The sequence below is a fragment of the Strigops habroptila genome, chromosome 21 (assembly GCF_004027225.2).
Source record: "Strigops habroptila isolate Jane chromosome 21, bStrHab1.2.pri, whole genome shotgun sequence".
NCBI classification, from domain to species: Eukaryota; Metazoa; Chordata; class Aves; order Psittaciformes; family Psittacidae; genus Strigops; species Strigops habroptila.
The window spans coordinates 3,234,222-3,251,209 of NC_044297.2; the positions used below are offsets into that span (position 1 = coordinate 3,234,222).

General features: G+C 52.6%; 2 protein-coding genes across 2 annotated transcripts; one reads left to right on the forward strand and one right to left on the reverse strand.

Moving 5' to 3' along the window:
* Positions 1 to 4,589: 4,589 nt before the first annotated feature.
* On the reverse strand, positions 4,590 to 6,728 carry NODAL (nodal growth differentiation factor). Its single transcript, XM_030509962.1, has 3 exons — positions 6,493 to 6,728; positions 5,282 to 6,021; positions 4,590 to 5,188 (listed from the first exon to the last, which is right to left on the reverse strand). The coding sequence occupies exons 1-3, from the start codon at positions 6,719 to 6,721 to the stop codon at positions 5,036 to 5,038; spliced, it is 1,122 nt and encodes a 373-aa protein (XP_030365822.1). The 5' UTR covers positions 6,722 to 6,728; the 3' UTR covers positions 4,590 to 5,035.
* An 854-nt stretch (positions 6,729 to 7,582) lies between these two features.
* Positions 7,583 to 16,737, forward strand: ASH2L (ASH2 like, histone lysine methyltransferase complex subunit). Its single transcript, XM_030509951.1, has 16 exons — positions 7,583 to 7,736; positions 7,850 to 7,919; positions 8,628 to 8,773; positions 9,514 to 9,602; positions 9,911 to 10,005; positions 10,124 to 10,219; positions 10,420 to 10,515; positions 10,717 to 10,792; positions 12,814 to 12,907; positions 13,397 to 13,614; positions 13,818 to 13,985; positions 14,303 to 14,496; positions 14,858 to 14,950; positions 15,276 to 15,374; positions 15,663 to 15,722; positions 16,169 to 16,737. Exons 1-16 carry the CDS (start codon positions 7,600 to 7,602, stop codon positions 16,274 to 16,276), a joined length of 1,839 nt encoding a protein of 612 aa, XP_030365811.1. The 5' UTR covers positions 7,583 to 7,599; the 3' UTR covers positions 16,277 to 16,737.
* The last annotated feature ends 251 nt before the right edge of the window (positions 16,738 to 16,988 follow it).

Here is a 16,988-nt window from a genome sequence, read left to right on the forward strand (position 1 = left end):
GCTGCAATTCCTGCTTCCCAGAACACTGGAGCTCTTCCAGCTTATGGGTATGTGCTTCACTATGGTTTTTCTGCTGGGATTTTGATCCATGTTGGATCTTTAATGCTCGTTTGCACTTGTTTCTCCTCCTTTTAGCAGGGTCAAGGCTTTGGGGGAAGACAGGGTTTAACTGGGAGGTTGGGAATAAACCTACTTGGTTCGGAGAGGGGAATTCTCATCTGAGACAGTGATTTTACTGTGGGACTGTTCGATTTGGGTGTCCAGAGCAGGTACTTCTGGTCTCTGCGTGGTTTAATAACTGTGTTTGAAGCAGTCTCTAACAGTGCTGCATGGCTGTGTTAGAGTGGTGCTGCTGGTGGTATCTGATGGTGGCGGAGGCATCTGAGGAGGAGAATTGCATATTAAGCCAGGGCTTGAACTTCAGGCTTCCTAAAGGACAATGAGTGTCTGTCCAGCTCCCTCTTGGCAGATAGCATTTAAATATCTGCTAATTAAGCTCAATTGTGACATTATGACACACAAGCCTTTACTAATGAGTAACAGAAGAAGCCGAGGCAAAGCAATTGCTGCAGATAAACTTGCCTTTCTTGCAGATAAGATGAAGTGTTTCTCTGAAACCTTAATGGGAACCGATTCAAATCTGTTGCCCTCAGGTGCTGTGTTATCAGTCTTGCAACTCCAACCCAGCAGCTGGGGTTTGGTATGAGGAGAGAGGAGCTGTGATCACTATTGGGGCTGCTCCTCCCTGTTGCATTCATGTTTGGGGATAGAAATGGCACTATAGATTGCTGTGGGGCTGATGTTGTGCAGAGCCGTGTGTCCTGCCCATCACTGCAACCTCCAGCTTCCATTCCTTGAGAGGCAGCAGATTTGGGTTTAAACTGTATTGATACGAATTCATCCAAAGCCAGTCAGTTTTGGGAAGACATATATGGCAGACTTATGGAATGTTTGCAATGATTTAAGTCTGTTTTCAGTGATGGGGCTTGTTTTCCTGCTCTGTCCTAATCAAAATGTGATGGTTGCTCGAGCATGGGAGAGTTGTGCCGATGTAATCCTGGGTGAATGGGTTGCATTGGGAAAGGATGGGCTTTTGCTCTTCTTACTCTCCTGAAATACCCTTCCACAACTGCAACACCCGCTTTACCTACTTCTATGGTACTGAGAAGGGTTAAGGTGCAGCTTGCTGCTTGTCCTTACCATGGGATGCCCTGAGACCTGGTACCCGCTCCCTTTACTGGGCAGGGTCCTGCTGTGGTACCCAGTGGTGAAGTTTGGATGGGGATACGGTGCTGGTACCCACGGGTGTCCCAGTGCCACCGCAGTGGTGCCAGCCTGGCGAAGGGCTGCACATCCTGGGCTGAAACAAGCTGGTTTCAGCCTCGCTGCTGCTTTTTGCTATGAGTTTCTGACCCGCAATGGCCAGGGCATGGTCGGGAGCCTTGTATCGGGTACCAAAGCATCTGCCTGGCTTGTTTGGAGCGTCAGCTATTGCAAGTAATGCTTTCAGATCCCATTCCCTCCCACCCCGCGCTAGGGATAACAAGTGCTGGAAGTGTGAAGTATTTTGCCCGTGCCTTTGCATCGGTATCTGCGGCTTATGTAGATCTGGGGGAGCATCAAAGCACCAGGTGCCTCCGACAGCAATTCAGAGCCGATAATTCCAAGGGAGGACGAGCACCCTGCGAAGCACCGGCCGGGGGGGCCCAGCAGGGCCCTGGGGCTGCAATGATGGGGGCAGAGAGACTGTGAATGTGTGACACGGTGATGTGGCACTTGGGTGCAATTTGTCCCCAAGTCAGTGCCTTGAAGTTCTCATGGTGTGGGGTCGTGTGGTCTCAGCATCCCCTGCTCCGGTTCGTTACCCTCCATCCTGGGTGGGTTTGGACCCAAACCGTTCTATGATGAGTCTGTTTCTAGGTTTTGCACCAGTTTCTCAATGGGGTTTTGCTGCTGCAAGCCCTTGGGTAGGGGAGCATCTCGTTGCCCTCCTGGAGGTGCTGGGGAAAAGGCTGGCTTGGCTTCAGCATCCCTATGTGCTGGCATGGGAAGGATGGATCCTTGCCTGTAGCCACACTGCATCCTGCACCTCGGGAGGAGCAGCAGCACATGGTCAGGGTGGAACATAGGCACAGTTTGCTCTGGACACATAAGAGCATGAACAAACAGACCCAAGGGCTTACCAAAGGGCCGTGGTGACATGTGTACAAATGGTGTACAGGGTCAGGTATTGTTCATCCCATGACCGGGATGCGGAGCAGGATGCGGGCGCCCTGCACGAGACAAAAAGGGGCAGGGATGGGAAATGCAATGACAAAGCCAACACTTGTCCCTCAGACCTCCCCGGAGCATCCCAGCTGTGCACAGCAGCCACACACGGCTGCATCCCCTCCTGGGGCTGAGCCCATGGCAAAAGCAGCTCTTAGAGTGATGGGAGAGGAACAAACAGGGGTTTGTTCCTGCCCTGGAAACACTGAGCTGCTCCTGGTGTGGTTTAGCCAAGCTTGGAGTGCCAGAAACAGTCATGGAATGGATGGAATTGGAAGGGAGCTTAAAGCTCCCCCCGCTCCAACCCCTGCCATGGGCAGGGACACCTTCCACTAGAGCAGGTTGCTCCAAGCCCCTGTGTCCAACCTGGCCTTGAACACTGCCAGGGATGGGGCAGCCACAGCTTCTCTGGGCACCCTGTGCCAGCGTCTCAGCACCCTCCCAGGGAAGAGCTTCTGCCCAAGAGCTCATCTCAATCTCCCCTCTGGCAGGTTAAAGCCATTCCCCTTGCCCTGTCCCTACAGGCCCTTGTCCAAAGCCCACTCCAGGTTTCTTGTAGCCCCTTTAGGCACTGGGAGCCAGCTCCAGGCTGGAGCTGAGCCCCTGTTTTCCCAGCCACGCTCTCAATGTGTATTGGGGCAGGAGAAGGGCTGGGCAGCATCTCTCTGCTCCGAGATTAGATCCATGCTCCCAGCCAGCCTTGCAAAGCCGGGCTCACCAGCAGATAGCCTGCCTAAGCACAGCGTGCACGGCTTTATTGTCACCAACATCCGCGCTTTGATGTTTTCCTTACAGCCCTGGAATCTCAGCCTTTATTTTTCCACTGGGAACGGCCTCTCCCTGCCCTACAACAACATTTGAACCCGCTGCTGGGTTTCAAACAGGCTTGATGGAGGGGCAGAGATTGCAAAGATAGAGCTGGAGCACTGGGGAGGGCGAAGGGCTGCGGGTGAAACCTCCAGTTTTCAAGGGGAAGCAGCAAACCCATAGAGGAAAAGGCAAAATAACTCGATTTTATTCCCTCAGGAACCCAGATTTCCAGGTTTCTGGGTGCATCTGCCTCCTGCCAGGGGTTAGCCCCACACATCGCTTGACAGCTCCTGCAAATGACCCTCTAATGACGGGATGGTCCCAGTGTGAAGCGCTGTTGGAATATGTAAGCGGCCCAGGGGAGGGTCTGCTGGGGCTGGAGGGACCAGACACGCTTTGTTTATCCGCCGGCTGGGATGTGGATTGGGGATAATCAGGCTGGGGTTGGGATGTGGAATGGAGCTGCTGGGCCAGGGAGGGGAGGGATGGGGATGGCCCTGTCCTGCCCCAGCCCTTGTGCTCCCGCTGTCCCCTCTGCTGTGCTGGCTGCAGCCAGGGCACTGGGTCCCCATGGCACTGGGACCCCATGCGTGTGCCATGTCCCCATCCATGGCTGGGGGAGCCTGGGGGAGCCCAGACCCACGGCCAGGGATGCAATGGGGTGAGCTCGGCCAAATCTGGGGGCCGACCCTCGCTGCCCCCCAGGGCTGGCATACAAGGGGCAATGAGCATCATGTGGGGCTGGAGCTCTCCTGCTCTAGCTCCCGGCCCCATCACCCAAAGGAGAGCTGCCTGCATGGCTGTCAGAGAATATGCCCCTTCCCTTATCTCCAAGGGGTAAATAAAGGTGGAAAATCCCTTTATCCCCCCTCTTCAGCCCCTGCAGGTGCTTCCCCGCTTGATCTCGAGCAGCTCCACACCAGGGTGAGAACATCTTTGTTATCTCACGTGAAGTTTCCTGCCGAGCATCTTTCGCACCGTTTTACATCACTTACCAGCAGGCGATTTTAATAGATATAATTTATTGATGAATTATCCAACCCTTTCAGTACCGCCCCTTCCAGCGAGTGGTGGATCAGGGTTAAGCACACATTGAGAGAGGAAAGCAGTGTGTGAGCTGTGATGCTGGGGGGGGGGGGTTCAGACCCACCTCCTTTGCCTGTGCAAACCCCTCTCTGGCTCCTGGTGAATGGATGATGCTCTGGAGAGGGATGCAGGAACCCCAGGTCCATCTTTAGCATCACTCTCTGCATGGTCCCAGGAGGGTGTACAATGGTGTATGATGGTGTATGGTGATGTATGATGTGTGTATGATGGTGTCTGATGGGTGTACGATGGTGTATGGTGGTGTATGGTGGTGTATGATGGGTGTATGATGGTGTATGATGGGTGTATGATGGTGTATGATGTGTGTATGATGGTGTATGATGGGTGTACGATGGTGTATGATTTGTGTATGATGGTGTATGATGGGTGTACGATGGTGTATGGTGGTGTATGGTGGTGTATGATGGGTGTATGATGGTGTATGATGGTGTATGATGTGTGTATGATGGTGTATGATGGGTGTATGCTGGCATATGGTTGTGTATGATGGGTGTATGATGGTGTGTGCAGTGTCCCACCACCGTGATTCCTGTTGTGGCAGAAGGAGCATTCCTGTGATGGGGAACAACGTTCCATGGGTCCATCCCTGCGCCTGCGGAGCAGCACCAGCCCTGGCACATGTATAACACAGCATAGGGCACCCAGCACCCTGGTGCTGCAGGGAGGTGTCTGATGGCCCTTTCCATGGGGAGCCTGGGTCCATCCATGTAGCGTGGCCACCCGCATGCCCCGCTCCTCCTCTGGCACAGCCAGAGCTTCCCCAACCCACTCCATAGACACCCTGGTCCATGTGTTGGTCCTTGGGGATGCTTCCCAGGCAGAGATGTGCCCCTTGCAGAGGGGATGAGCCTCAGTTGCAGCCACACTCCTCGATGATCATGTCCTCATGGTGGCGGACAACAATTTCCCCCTTCTCATAGTAGAGCATGGAGAGGGGACTCATCCTGACCGGGGAGCACACTGGGCAGGGCACATGGTTGGGCTTGTAGAGCTGCAGCAAACTCTGTGGGGAGACACGGCAAAGGCAAAGCATCACCCCCTGCCCCGGGCAATGGGGCTGAGGTGCAGGGCGGGAGCAGGATCCAACCCCTCTTACCTGTATGTAAGCGTGGTTGGTGGGCTTGAAGGTCTCATCCACAGGCGACGGGCACTGCCCTTCGCACCGGTACGCGTTGTACTTCTTGGGGTAGACGATCCAGCTGCCCCAACCGGTCTGCTCGAAGTCCACCACCATGTCCACCCTCCTGCACAGGGACCTGCCCTCCTCGGCCGGGCCGGCAGCACCAGCATCACTTGCTTTGATCCTTTGCTTCTCCTTCTTGTTGCGGCGGTGTCGGCGCATCCCCTGGGAGCTGCTCTCACGCATGACGTGCTTGGAGGTCTCCGCTGTCCTGATGAGGCTGTGGTCTCCTGGTGACTTGTCCTTGGAGAACACGAGCAGCAGGACTCTGTCCATCGCATCCCTGTGGCCGGCATCGCTCAAGGTGGGCAAGTGCATCGCGGTGGTGGCCGAAACACTCGCATCCCACTGCTCCATGTGGTGCCCAGGGGCTGTGCCTTGGTGCAGCCAGGAGCGGAGCAGTGTGGTGACCTCAAACACTTTCCAAGGGGCCTGGATGGAAGAGGGGCTGCCAGCCACGGAGCCCAGGAGGAGCTGGGGTGCGCAGGACCCGGCGCCCCGGCACCGCCGGCTGTGGTAGATGTCCAGGGAGACGTTGCGGGCTGGGGAATGCCGGGGCAGGCGGATGCGGAGCTCGGCGAGACTCACCTCCTGGCTGCTGGACAGCGAGGACATGTCGAAGGAGAGCGCCCAGCGGGAGCCGTTCTGCACCGAGCCTGGAAGCCAAGAGGCACGATGAGGGGACCCCGGGATGCACCCCGAAAGCGCCGGCGCCGGGGAGAGACAGGGATGCCCTGGCACCGTGTGAGTGCATGGACCAGGATACCCGGAATGGTGCCGGCCCTTGGAACAGGGATGCTCGGGGATAACGCCGGTCCTGGGGACAGTCACGGTCCCAGGACAGGGATGCTGGGGACGGTGCCGGTCTTGGGAACAGGGATGCTCAGGGCCGGTGCGGATTCCGGGACAGGGATGCACAGGGGTGGTGCGGATCCCGGGGACCGTGCAGGTCCTGGGAACAGGGATGCTCAGGGACGGTGCGGATCCCGGGACAGGGATAGGGATGCTCGGGGACAGTGCCCGTCCCGTGACAGGGATGCTCGGGACGGTGCCGGTCCCGGGACAGGGATGCTCGGGGATGGTGCCGTTGCCGAGATAGGGATGTGAGGGGCCGCGGCCCCACTCACCGTGCGGGGAGAGGCTGAGGGCAGCGGCGGCGGCGGCGCGGAGCGGGGCGGGAGGGGCGCGGAGGAGCTGCAGCATCAGCGCGGGGCAGCGCGGCGGGACGCGGGCGGATGCCCGGGTCGGTGCCCCGATGGGTGACCCGGTCGCTGCGCGGGTGTGGGCGCAGCCCGGGCGGAGCAGGGCGAGGGCGCAGAGCACCAGCGCGGGTGCGGAGCGCAGCGGGACCCGCATGGCTGCAGGGGACACCCGCAGCAGCACTATATGTACCGCGGCCCCGAGCGCCGCCCCGGCAGCCCCCTCCCCTCCTTTCCCCATCCCTCCGTCCCTATCTCCATCCTCCCGCCCCTCCACCCCTCCAGCTGTCCCATGCCGTCCCTCCTCATTTCCATCTCCCCTGTTCCTCCCTGTCCCTTCTTCTTTCTCTCCATCCTTCCCTCCCTGCCTCCAGCGCTGCCTCATCCCTCCATATCCCCATCACTTATTCTCCCTATCCCTCTCTCTCCCTCCCTCCCTCCATCCCTCCCTCCATCCATCCATCCATCCATCCATCCATCCATCCATCCATCCATCCATCCATCCATCCCTTCCTTTGGTCCCCATCACCAGCTCAGCATTCCCAGCCCTGTCCTGCCGGGGGGGGGGGGGCGGCCACTCCATCGCTGTGCAGGGACACTGCTGTCCCCAGCGCCCTGCAGGGACCGGGACGAGGGGTACCGGTGCGCACAGCCCGATCCAGGGGGGGTCTCTGCCCCGCTCTTGCTCTCCCCCTCTCCCAGCGCCGTCTGGGGCAGGATCGGGCGGGGGGGGAGTAAGAACGGGGTCTGGGGCCCCCATCTCCTGTCAGAGGAACCCACGGGCGCTACTATTGGGTCCCCCCCTCTATTTGGGTACCGAGGGGACCTGCTCCGGAGGGGGGGGGATGTGCTGCCCGGGTCTGATCCCCCCAAAACCAAGCCTCGCTGTGCCTGGCAGGTGGCGCTGCTCCTCCTCCTCCTCCTCCTCCTGCGGTGGGCCCCACCGTTCCTGAGTCAAGGAGGCATTGCCCTTTGAAGGGGCGGATCTCGCGAGAACGCCGCTCCCTCTCGCGAGAGCCGTGTCGGCGGGCCAGGATGGCGGCAGCGCCGGCGGGCAGCGCTGTGCCCGCGGTCACCGCGGCCGAGGCAGCGGAGCCGGGCCCGGAGCCGGCGCCTCCCTCCGCGGAGCCCCCGGCCCCGCCGGAGCCGGGCAGCGCCGGCGCCGACAGCGGGTGCGCGACACCCCCCCCCCTTCCCTCCATCCCTCCCTCGGGGCGCGGTGCGGACCCGGGGGTCCCTCTTGCCCCGTCCCCTCCTTCCTAAACCCCTGTTTGTGCCCTCGTAGCGCGGAAGCCGCCCTGGTCGATGTGAGCGCGGCGCTGGAGACCGAGTCCGCCAACGGGAAGGACCCGCTGGTAGGTCCGAGGCGGCGGACGGGAGGGCGCTGCTGGGTCCCTGCGTCTCCGCTGGAGCCCGTGGGGGAGCCAGGGCTTGGGAATAGCCCTTATGCGGCTCCTTGTAGGCTGAGGTTGGGGGTTACTCGGCTCCTCTGCCTTCTACCGCTCTGGGGTTTGTTTCTCCTTTAGCACCAGCGTGGTTTTCCTTGTTTGGGAGCGATTTGGTGGCTGCAGGGACCAGGGGGAAGGTATAAAAGAAGGGGGAAGGTGTAAAGGAAAGGGGAAGATATAAAGGCACAAATCACCACAAAACCAATGGTTTTGTACAACCGAGGGTTGAACAAAAAGAGCAAGAAAATATCAAAAGAGAAAGCATTGATTAAATAGATATATCAATGATGTGTTTGGGCTCATCAGCATCCTCAGTTTCCTAACATCACTGACCCAGGGGTAAGGTGAAGATGTAGGAAGTTACCAAAACCCAAAACCTAAACGTGTTCCAGAAGTATTTTCCATCCTGCCAGCTCCGCTTCCAGTTTTACGTCGCAAATAAAACCCTCACCCATCTCACTGGTTCAAATTGACTCTCCAAACTAATACACAGCAGGGCTGAGTATATGGAAAACAAGCTTATTTCCTCTCAATTCTTGGCCTTACTGCCCAAAACTCCTTTCCTGTGTGATGCAGTGTTTAAGCCAAACCAGGTTTGCTGCTCTTTGCTTGCAGGAGGCTGGTGGCGACAGCTCCGAGGTGCTGGATGCTCAAGCAGGCTCCGTGGATGAAGAGAATGGGCGGCAGCTGGGGGAGATCGAGCTGCAATGTGGGATCTGCACCAAGTGGTTCACTGCGGACACGTTTGGCATTGACACCACGTACGTAAGCTGGGCTCTGCTGAGCTCAAGGGGGAGGGTTTCGAGTGTAAGTTCCCAAGGTCCTTGCTCCAGTCCCAAGGACGCAGGGAAACGGCTGTGGTTTGTTGTAAATACCAGCAGTTTTAGGAGGACACAGCGCTGCAGGGAGCGTTTGTACAGTGCAGCTTTGTAAACCCCTTCACACCTCAGGGATCCCAGGACTTGGTGCTTTAGGGGCCTGTGGATGTTGTTTTAACATCAAGGAGGGCTTTGACAACTGTTTTCAATGGGTGTGAGCAAAAAGCCCCCCAAATCTTCCTGTAAGTGAGCAGTAAATTCAACTTTCTTTCCTTAACCCACATGGGGTGACCTGAGACTTAGTAAAAACTTCACTTTTTGGAGCACATTTTGCCCCTAAAAACTTCTCTGGGCTTCCAACTGCAGTTAATGGGCTCAGATGATGCTGTTTGTGCAGAGCTGCCTCTGTTGCCTCTTGTTTTGGTGAATGACTTTCAGGCCTTCTCTAAACCAAGAAGGTGAGACTCAGCTTGAGTGATCCTCAAGAGCTTTGTGGCTTTTCTTGATGCTCTTAAGAAGCTTTCTGCTTAAAGCTGTGAGATGTTTCTAGACCTGGAGAGAAGAATTAATTTGTTAACGTGGAATAATTGGTTTTGTAAACCTATGTAGTAAAGAATAAGGAATATGTGAAGCTGATGTAGTAAGGAGGGTGCACACCAGCGCTTACCTCTGCTCTTTTCCAGCTCCTGCCTGCCTTTCATGACCAACTACAGCTTCCATTGCAACGTTTGTCATCACAGTGGGAACACCTACTTCTTAAGAAAACAAGCAAGTAAGTGTGAATTTAGTGCAAGATAACCCTGGAGGCTCTGTTTGAGCTGAACTCAGGGGAGGGTTCTGCTGAGACTGTCCAAAAATGACCAAAAAAACCCCATAAGGATGTGTGGCTGCTTCTAAAAATGCTTTGTTACCAACTAATGATGGTGAAAATCTGGTTATTGGGGGCTGCTGTGTTAGGACAGAGCTTGGGAGGGTTTTGCTGTCAGTCAGTAGCTGTGTGGTGGTCACTGGGTACACGGGTGGGTGTTTGCTCTTCTCTTTGAAGCCCAGTTTTAGCTCTGGTGTGCTTTTGTTTTGCAGATCTCAAGGAAATGTGCCTTAGTGCTCTGGCCAACTTGACGTGGCAGTCAAGGACACAGGATGAGCACCCAAAAACCATGTTCTCGAAAGATAAGGTGAGGCTGTTCCAAAAACCAGCACAGATTGACATGAGCTCTGGTTTCAGTGAAGTTCAAATGCTGCGAGACTTCCGCACCCACTGTTAAAGAGTCCATTTGGTTGGATGTTTTCCAGGATATTATCCCATTTATTGATAAATATTGGGAGTGTATGACAACACGCCAGAGACCTGGGAAGATGACTTGGCCTAATAATATTGTCAAAACTATGGTAAGTGTTTGGAGGTGAATCTGCGTGACTGGTGTCTGATGTTTGTGTTTGCTGAGGTCTGCACTTGGAGCTAAAGGGTGAAGATCCTGATGCTTCATCAATAGTTGATACACAAACTAATAAATACTATGATTTAAACACTTATTAATGAACTTGGTGTGATCTTACTCTGTGTAACTTAAACTTCTTGTCTCTTATAGTGTAAAGAAAGAGATGTATTCTTGGTGAAAGAGCATCCAGACCCAGGGAGTAAAGACCCAGAAGAAGATTACCCCAAATTTGGCCTTCTAGACCAAGTATGTGGTTGGTGATGGAAGGAAAGTGTGCAGGGGGGAGGTGGGAGGAAGGTGTGGGGACTCTTTTTGCTTTCATCTAATGAGTAAAACCTGCCCAAGTCACACTGTGAGCCTGTGTTGGGGTACTCCAGCACCTGCAAGTGGGTTTTGAGTGGTAAGTTTGACTGAGTCCATACTTTGGATTTCTTTTCTCTCTTTCAGGATCTTGCCAATATTGGTCCTGCATATGATAACCAGAAACAGAACAACGCTGTATCCACAAGTGGAAGCTTAAATGGCAAGTTGCTTAATCAGGCTTTTGAATCCTTGGGCCTAAGGTGTGTTTGCCCAGTCCTTTAGCTGGGTGATGCTTGAGATGCTGCAGTTAAACCTGTCCTGTGAACTGAGGTTATGCTTATTGCATTCCAAGCATTGAGCCAGTCTCACTGTGCCTTTCCACAGAGATAGATTAATGTTACCTCCTTGAGAAGGCTCAACTTCTTCCTTCCTGGTGGCCAGCTAACTCAAGAGACGTGGAGAAAGCCAAGCCTGTCGGTTTTCTTCCATAATGATTTTAATTCACCTACTTGTGTTGTTCAGATTCCCTCACCCTGAGATTTGAAAGTAGTTGGGGGAAGTACATGTTATTCCTTTTAACCACTGCTTGCATCTTACTTGGGGTAGTCTTACTGTAGTGATGTTAACTGCTGCTGAGATTTCCTCATGCACAAGACTGCACTGTTCTGTGTTAAACCTGTGTTCATCTATATTCAGGTGTTACCTCACAGGAGGTGTTCTGGGCTTTTTAAAACAGAGTTATAGATATAAAACAGAGTTATAGATATCTAAGGCTGCCTTGTCTCTGGTTGGTTTTGGTCTAATATCTGGAAGATTGACAAACGTGTGGTGCCACTTCTGTTCTTGCAGGTGGAGCCTCTTTGGGAGGTGAATATTTACCTTTCAGCTTCTAAAACTTAAGTATTATTGTTTGCAAAGCTTTTTTGCTCAATTCTTTTAGAAGCTAAAGTCAATTACAAATCCAAAGCGTGCCCTGATGTGATTGCAGTGATCCTTTAGTACAACCCAACAATTCCCCCTGGTAGTCTTTAGCAGTTAGAAGCTTTGAATTACCATATTCTGCCCCACTTGGCTGATTTAAAGCTTTATTTTCACTTATCTATTTTTTTTCCTTTGCATGATTTGACCTGGTATTGTAGTTTTAAATCCTAATGCCGCAATAAGTGATCTGCATCCAGGAGCTGGGATGATTCTGTGATTGTTTAGGCAAAGAAATGATGACGAACTGCAGAGCCTCAATATTTCTCTGCATTCAAACCAGCCGGTGCCACTGAGATCATGTCACGTTTGTGCAGAATATGGTATTCCCTTAATGATTTGAATCCCTTCCACCATAAAGGGAATGCTGATGATAACCTAAGAGCTGAGTGTATTTGTAGTTCCAACACAGTATGTGGTTTGTAAAGGTGTTTTTCTGCAGTACACACACAGATCTTAAGGTCCTTTCCAACCCTAACTACGATTCTATGATTCTGTTCCGTTGCAAATCAGTAGTGATCTCTTTTGAAGTAGTGTGATGATAAAATGCATACACACTTTAGCCTATTCATACATTAAACTGACCCTAGTTTGATGAAATTTGAACATATATCAGTGTGAATTACAGCACTCAATCTTTCCTCATAAACACAACTGGAGTAGAAGAGAATTCGCATGTCAGTCACAGCACTGACTTTGGTCCTACTGAAGAGAAACACCTCCTACTTTTCATTTTCCCTCAACTTAAGTGTATTTTGTTTTATAGATGGGAATCTTAATGTGAAGTGCTTCTTGCTTATTGGTGTCAGAGTGTTTCTGCAGCACAGTGTGTCAGGGGGGTGATGACTTTGTTTCGGATCAGACAGTGTGTGCTGTAGGTTGGGTTTCTGCTGCTTTCACAGCAATGAAATTCAAACTGTGACTGGAATCTCCATGAAAGCAAATAATAATGCTTGGGAAGTGGATCCCACACAGAAAAGGTTCTTAATTCTCACCTTAAAAGCTTGAGCTCTTGACAAATCTCACTCAGCTTCCACTCTGCATTTGGCCATTTCAGAAGTTGACTGGAAGCTCCGTAAAAGTGCTGGATTTTGCTCACTTTTAGTAAAGTCTGTGTCCCGTGTAACTGTGGAAGAAGGCTCTCGAGCTCCTGAACTGCTTGTAATTGGGCTGCTTCTGCCCCTTTGTGTTAGTGGAGATTCCGTGCTCGCGGGCTCTGTCCCAGCACATCTCCCCTGACCTGCTGCCCTTTGTTGTGCCAAGGGGGAATCGCCGCGGGAGGCAGCGGGAAGGGACGGGGAGCGAAGCGCAAGCAGCAGGATGGAGGGACCACGGGAACAGCCAAGAAAACCAGGAGGTAAGAGGGAAGATGATGCTGTGGCACGACACTGAGTGGCCTCTCGGTGCTGGTCGGAGGCACAGCTTTGCTTTTGATGCCTTAAGTTGCTGTTTTGGGCCCAGAGAAGGGCAGCAAAGCTGGTGAAGGAGAATAAGCATTATGAGGAGTGGCTGAAGGACCTGGAGGGGGGTTTAGTCTGGAGAAGGGAAGGCTCAGGGGGGACCATATCGCTCTCTACGCCTCCCTGACAGGAGGATGGAGTGAGATGGGGTCTCTTCTCCCAAGGAACAAGGGATGGGACAAGAGGAAGCGGCCTCAAGCTGCGCCAGGGGAGGTTTAGATGGAGATTAGAAGTCTATTCCCTGAAAGGATGGTCAGGCACAGGAACAGGCCCTCAGTGCCATGGGTTAGTGGTGGCCTTGGCAGTGCTGGGGTAATGGTTGGATTTGTCTTGTGACTGAACTGGAGCCACCCTGAGATGCCAACCTGAGCCTTTGTGTTCCGCAGTGACCCGCTGTTCTCCGCCCAGCGCCTGCCACCCCACGGTTACCCTTTGGAACACCCCTTCAATAAGGATGGCTATCGGTACATCCTGGCTGAGCCTGATCCCCATGCTCCTGACCCGGAAAAGCTGGAGCTGGACTGTTGGGCAGGAAAGCCAATTCCTGGGGACCTCTACAGAGCCTGCCTCTATGAACGGGTGCTCCTGGCGCTGCACGACCGAGGTACAAGGCTTGCTGGTCATGTGCAGGTTGTATAGCTGGTCCTTGTTGGGGGGGGGGGCATCTTCTGTAACCTCACTTTAGTGCTTATTCATGTTTGAGACATCATTGCTTTGACGTGCGAACATTAAATCCACTTCTGCTGTTCATTTGCCTTCATATGCACATCAGAAATCACAAATCAGCTCTTTTCTGCTCTACCACAGCTCCTCAGTTAAAGATCTCTGATGACAGACTGACTGTCATCGGGGAGAAGGGCTATTCCATGGTACGAGCCTCACATGGGGTGAGGAAAGGAGCCTGGTACTTTGAAATATCCATGGATGAGATGCCTCCGGACACTGCTGCCCGATTAGGCTGGTCACAGCCCTTAGGTAAAGAGTTTTACCAACTATTTCTTGTCAACTGGTTCCTGTATGTCTTTCCCCAGTAATTTAGACCTAAGGAGGGTCAGGCAGCAGCTTGGCTGCTTCTTCACTGCTTTTCTTAAGGGGAAACTCCTTCTGCAGGTGATCTAAATGGTGCAGAGCTGCAGTACAGGTGGATCATTTACACTGTCTGCTGTAGTCAATGTGTTTGTGCTAATGGGAGCTGTATTTGTTAACTGGATGTAACTGCTGCCCCAAAACTTGGATTGGGATCCGCAGAGGTGCTCCTGCTACACAGTGCATGTTCATGTTGGTTTCCACAGGGAACCTCCAGGCACCTCTGGGATATGACAAGTTCAGTTACTCCTGGCGCAGCAAAAAGGGAACAAAGTTTCACCAGTCCATAGGGAAACACTATTCCTCTGGCTACGGACAGGGGGATATACTGGGATTTTACATCAGTCTTCCAGAAGATACCGAGACTGCCAAATCACTGCCTGACACTTACAAAGACAAGGTGAGGTGTGGAGTTTAAGATGGGATTACATGTTGGCTGGGTGGCCAAGTGGAAACCAGGTTGCTCTGGCCTCGCTTTTGTCCCCTCTGAGTCCTTTCCATGCTACCTCTGGGTGCCACCATGGTTTGTGGCAGAGAAGTCAAGGAGGACTCTCTGTGGGCTGCTGCATGAGGTTGTCCACATCTTGTTTGAGCTTCTCTTCCCCTCCTGCCTCTCAGATAGTTGGGATGTGTGAATCACTCTGTGTGACACCACCCGCACGCCTGGCCCAGAGCAGGGCTCCTGTAGGTCTTTAATATGTCACTAAAGGTAAGAGTTGTTCTGGTTTACTTCTGAAGTGGTTGTTTTCTGCTCTTTTCAGGCCCTGATCAAATTCAAAAGCTACTTGTACTTTGAAGAGAAGGACTTTGTGGACAAAGCAGAGAAGAGCCTAAAGCAAGCACCTGGAAGCCAGGTCAGTTACAGGATGCAGAACTTCAGGAAGAGTGGAGAACTTGCTAAGAGGGGCTTAGTGTGTGTGTTAATTGCTTGTATTTAATGAGCACAAAGGGAGGCTGAGCATTGGGTCTTCATCAAAACCAAGAATGCTTTTATTAAAGCAAGAAGAAAGGTGAATTTAGCAAACCAACTGCACCCTTTGCTTGTAATGCTACTGCTGGCACTGAGGTGATTGGCTTCAGGTAAAGGGGAGGGTAGGTTAAGCTGCCTCTTGAGGCTTGCTTTGTAGCTCATGAAGTTGGCGTCAGTGGAAGAATAACCCTCTTAATCTTTCTCTTCAGATAATCTTCTTCAAGAATGGTGCCAGCCAAGGAATTGCCTTTAAAGACATCTTTGAAGGAGTTTATTTTCCTGCTATTTCTTTGTACAAAGGCTGCACAGTAAGTAGCATATCATCGAAAGGTGATTCCCAGCATGGGTTTAGTAATGCACGGAGTGTGGGCACTCTGGGAGCAGGGCAAGCGTGTAAAGAGGAAATATGGGAATTCTTTTAGTGAGGCAGCTCTGGAATAACGTTGCTGTTCAGTTGTATGATGGGACTTCATCAAAGTGCTGACTTTCTGCGCCAGGGGGGCTTGTTCCCATGGTCTTGCAGGAGTAGGAGGGGATGAAGACTGAAGACTAAAGCAATTTGCCTGTTGCTCTAATGCCAAATGTGTCTTCCCCAGGTTTCTATAAACTTTGGGCCATATTTCAAGTATCCACCCAGAGATATCACGTACCGGCCAGTAAGTACTAAGTGAAGCTTTTTAACCTCCCCCTCTGTCACAGCCTTTGTCACACTATTTAAGCACAAGGTGGGTGAGAGTGTTGGGGTGGTGGGAGTTGATTTATACCAAGCCCGTATCTGTCCTCTTCAGTCTTTGTACTTGGCTAGGAGAGCCAAAAGGATTGTGTTTATAAATATTTAAGGCCAGATAGATAGTAGATGCTGAGTGATTTATTAGGCTATTTAGTTAAGGTTTAGCTGTCTTTGTTCCTCTTGACAGATGATAAAGCCCCCTGTTCATGCCTGTGTTAGCTGCTTTTATCAGTAAGGGGATTCTTGGTTGAGGCAACACTTGGATGTTTCCCCCCCCCACTACTGTTTCAGGAGGGAAACAGCCCTGGAATGCTGCTGCGTGACAGGATTAGTCCCTCCTTATCCTGAGCCTCTCTTTCCTTCCCTTTGCAGATGAGTGACATGGGCTGGGGTGCCGTTGTGGAGCACACGCTGGCGGATGTGCTCTATCACGTGGAGACAGAAGTGGATGGGAGACGGAGCCCACCCTGGGAGCCATAACCCAAGCAGGCAGCACAGTGCTGACAACAACCACACCGTGGGGCTCCAGCAAGTGGGTTTTATTCGTGCATCACTCAGAGCAAACAAGCTGAAGCCAACACAGCTCTGGGGTGGGGGCAGGCGTTGTGTATATTTGTTACCTGCAAGAGGTTCGTGCTCTGCCCCTGGGCTGGAGGCTCAGTGAGTTCTAGTAGGTATCGTGCTGTTTGTGGGCATCTCTTGGAGTCTTCAGTAACTTCACAGTGTAGCTAAAGAAGCAAGTATCATGTCCAGGTAACGGCTCCTGTGCTGTGCCCAGGTTGGAGCAGTCCTTTGTGCAGTGAGAGCAGTGAACACCAGCTCCTGGCCACAAGACTACTGCATGTAGGGCTGAAATCTGGGCTTCTGGCCAACCTGTATATTTTTCCCCTCCCACAAACTGGAAACTAGTTTAAAAATAAAAGGATTTTTTTTTTTCCTTCTGTCTTGTTAAAAATGAGATTTCAACTCAAAGCAGCCGCATTCTGGAGATCTCTCAAGCTGAAGGTCTCCTCCTCCTCCCTGCATTGCCAAGTTACAAGGCCTCCTGCCAGTGATCATCATTACAGAGCTTTAACTGAATAAATAATTTGACACTTGGTGTGTGTCTGTACAGGAACAATAAATTAGAGCTGCTTCACTCAGGGAGAAGGGAATAGAACTCGGAGAGGGCTGGGGTTTTGGGGAAGGAGGG

What these genes read in the sequence shown, in the direction of transcription:
- ASH2L (XM_030509951.1), top strand. Translation starts at nt 7,600, where the DNA reads ATGGCGGCAGCGCCGGCGGGCAGCGCTGTGCCCGCGGTCACCGCGGCC. An exon ending in CCAACGGGAAGGACCCGCTG is followed by an intron (nt 7,920 to 8,627) that starts GTAGGTCCGAGG and finishes CTTTGCTTGCAG; the next exon opens with GAGGCTGGTGGCGACAGCTC. An exon ending in CTGACACTTACAAAGACAAG is followed by an intron (nt 14,497 to 14,857) that starts GTGAGGTGTGGA and finishes TGCTCTTTTCAG; the next exon opens with GCCCTGATCAAATTCAAAAG.
- NODAL (XM_030509962.1), bottom strand. Translation starts at nt 6,721, where the DNA reads ATGCGGGTCCCGCTGCGCTCCGCACCCGCGCTGGTGCTCTGCGCCCTC. An exon ending in CCTCAGCCTCTCCCCGCACG is followed by an intron (nt 6,022 to 6,492) that starts GTGAGTGGGGCC and finishes CTTGGCTTCCAG; the next exon opens with GCTCGGTGCAGAACGGCTCC. An exon ending in CCAACCACGCTTACATACAG is followed by an intron (nt 5,189 to 5,281) that starts GTAAGAGGGGTT and finishes GTCTCCCCACAG; the next exon opens with AGTTTGCTGCAGCTCTACAA.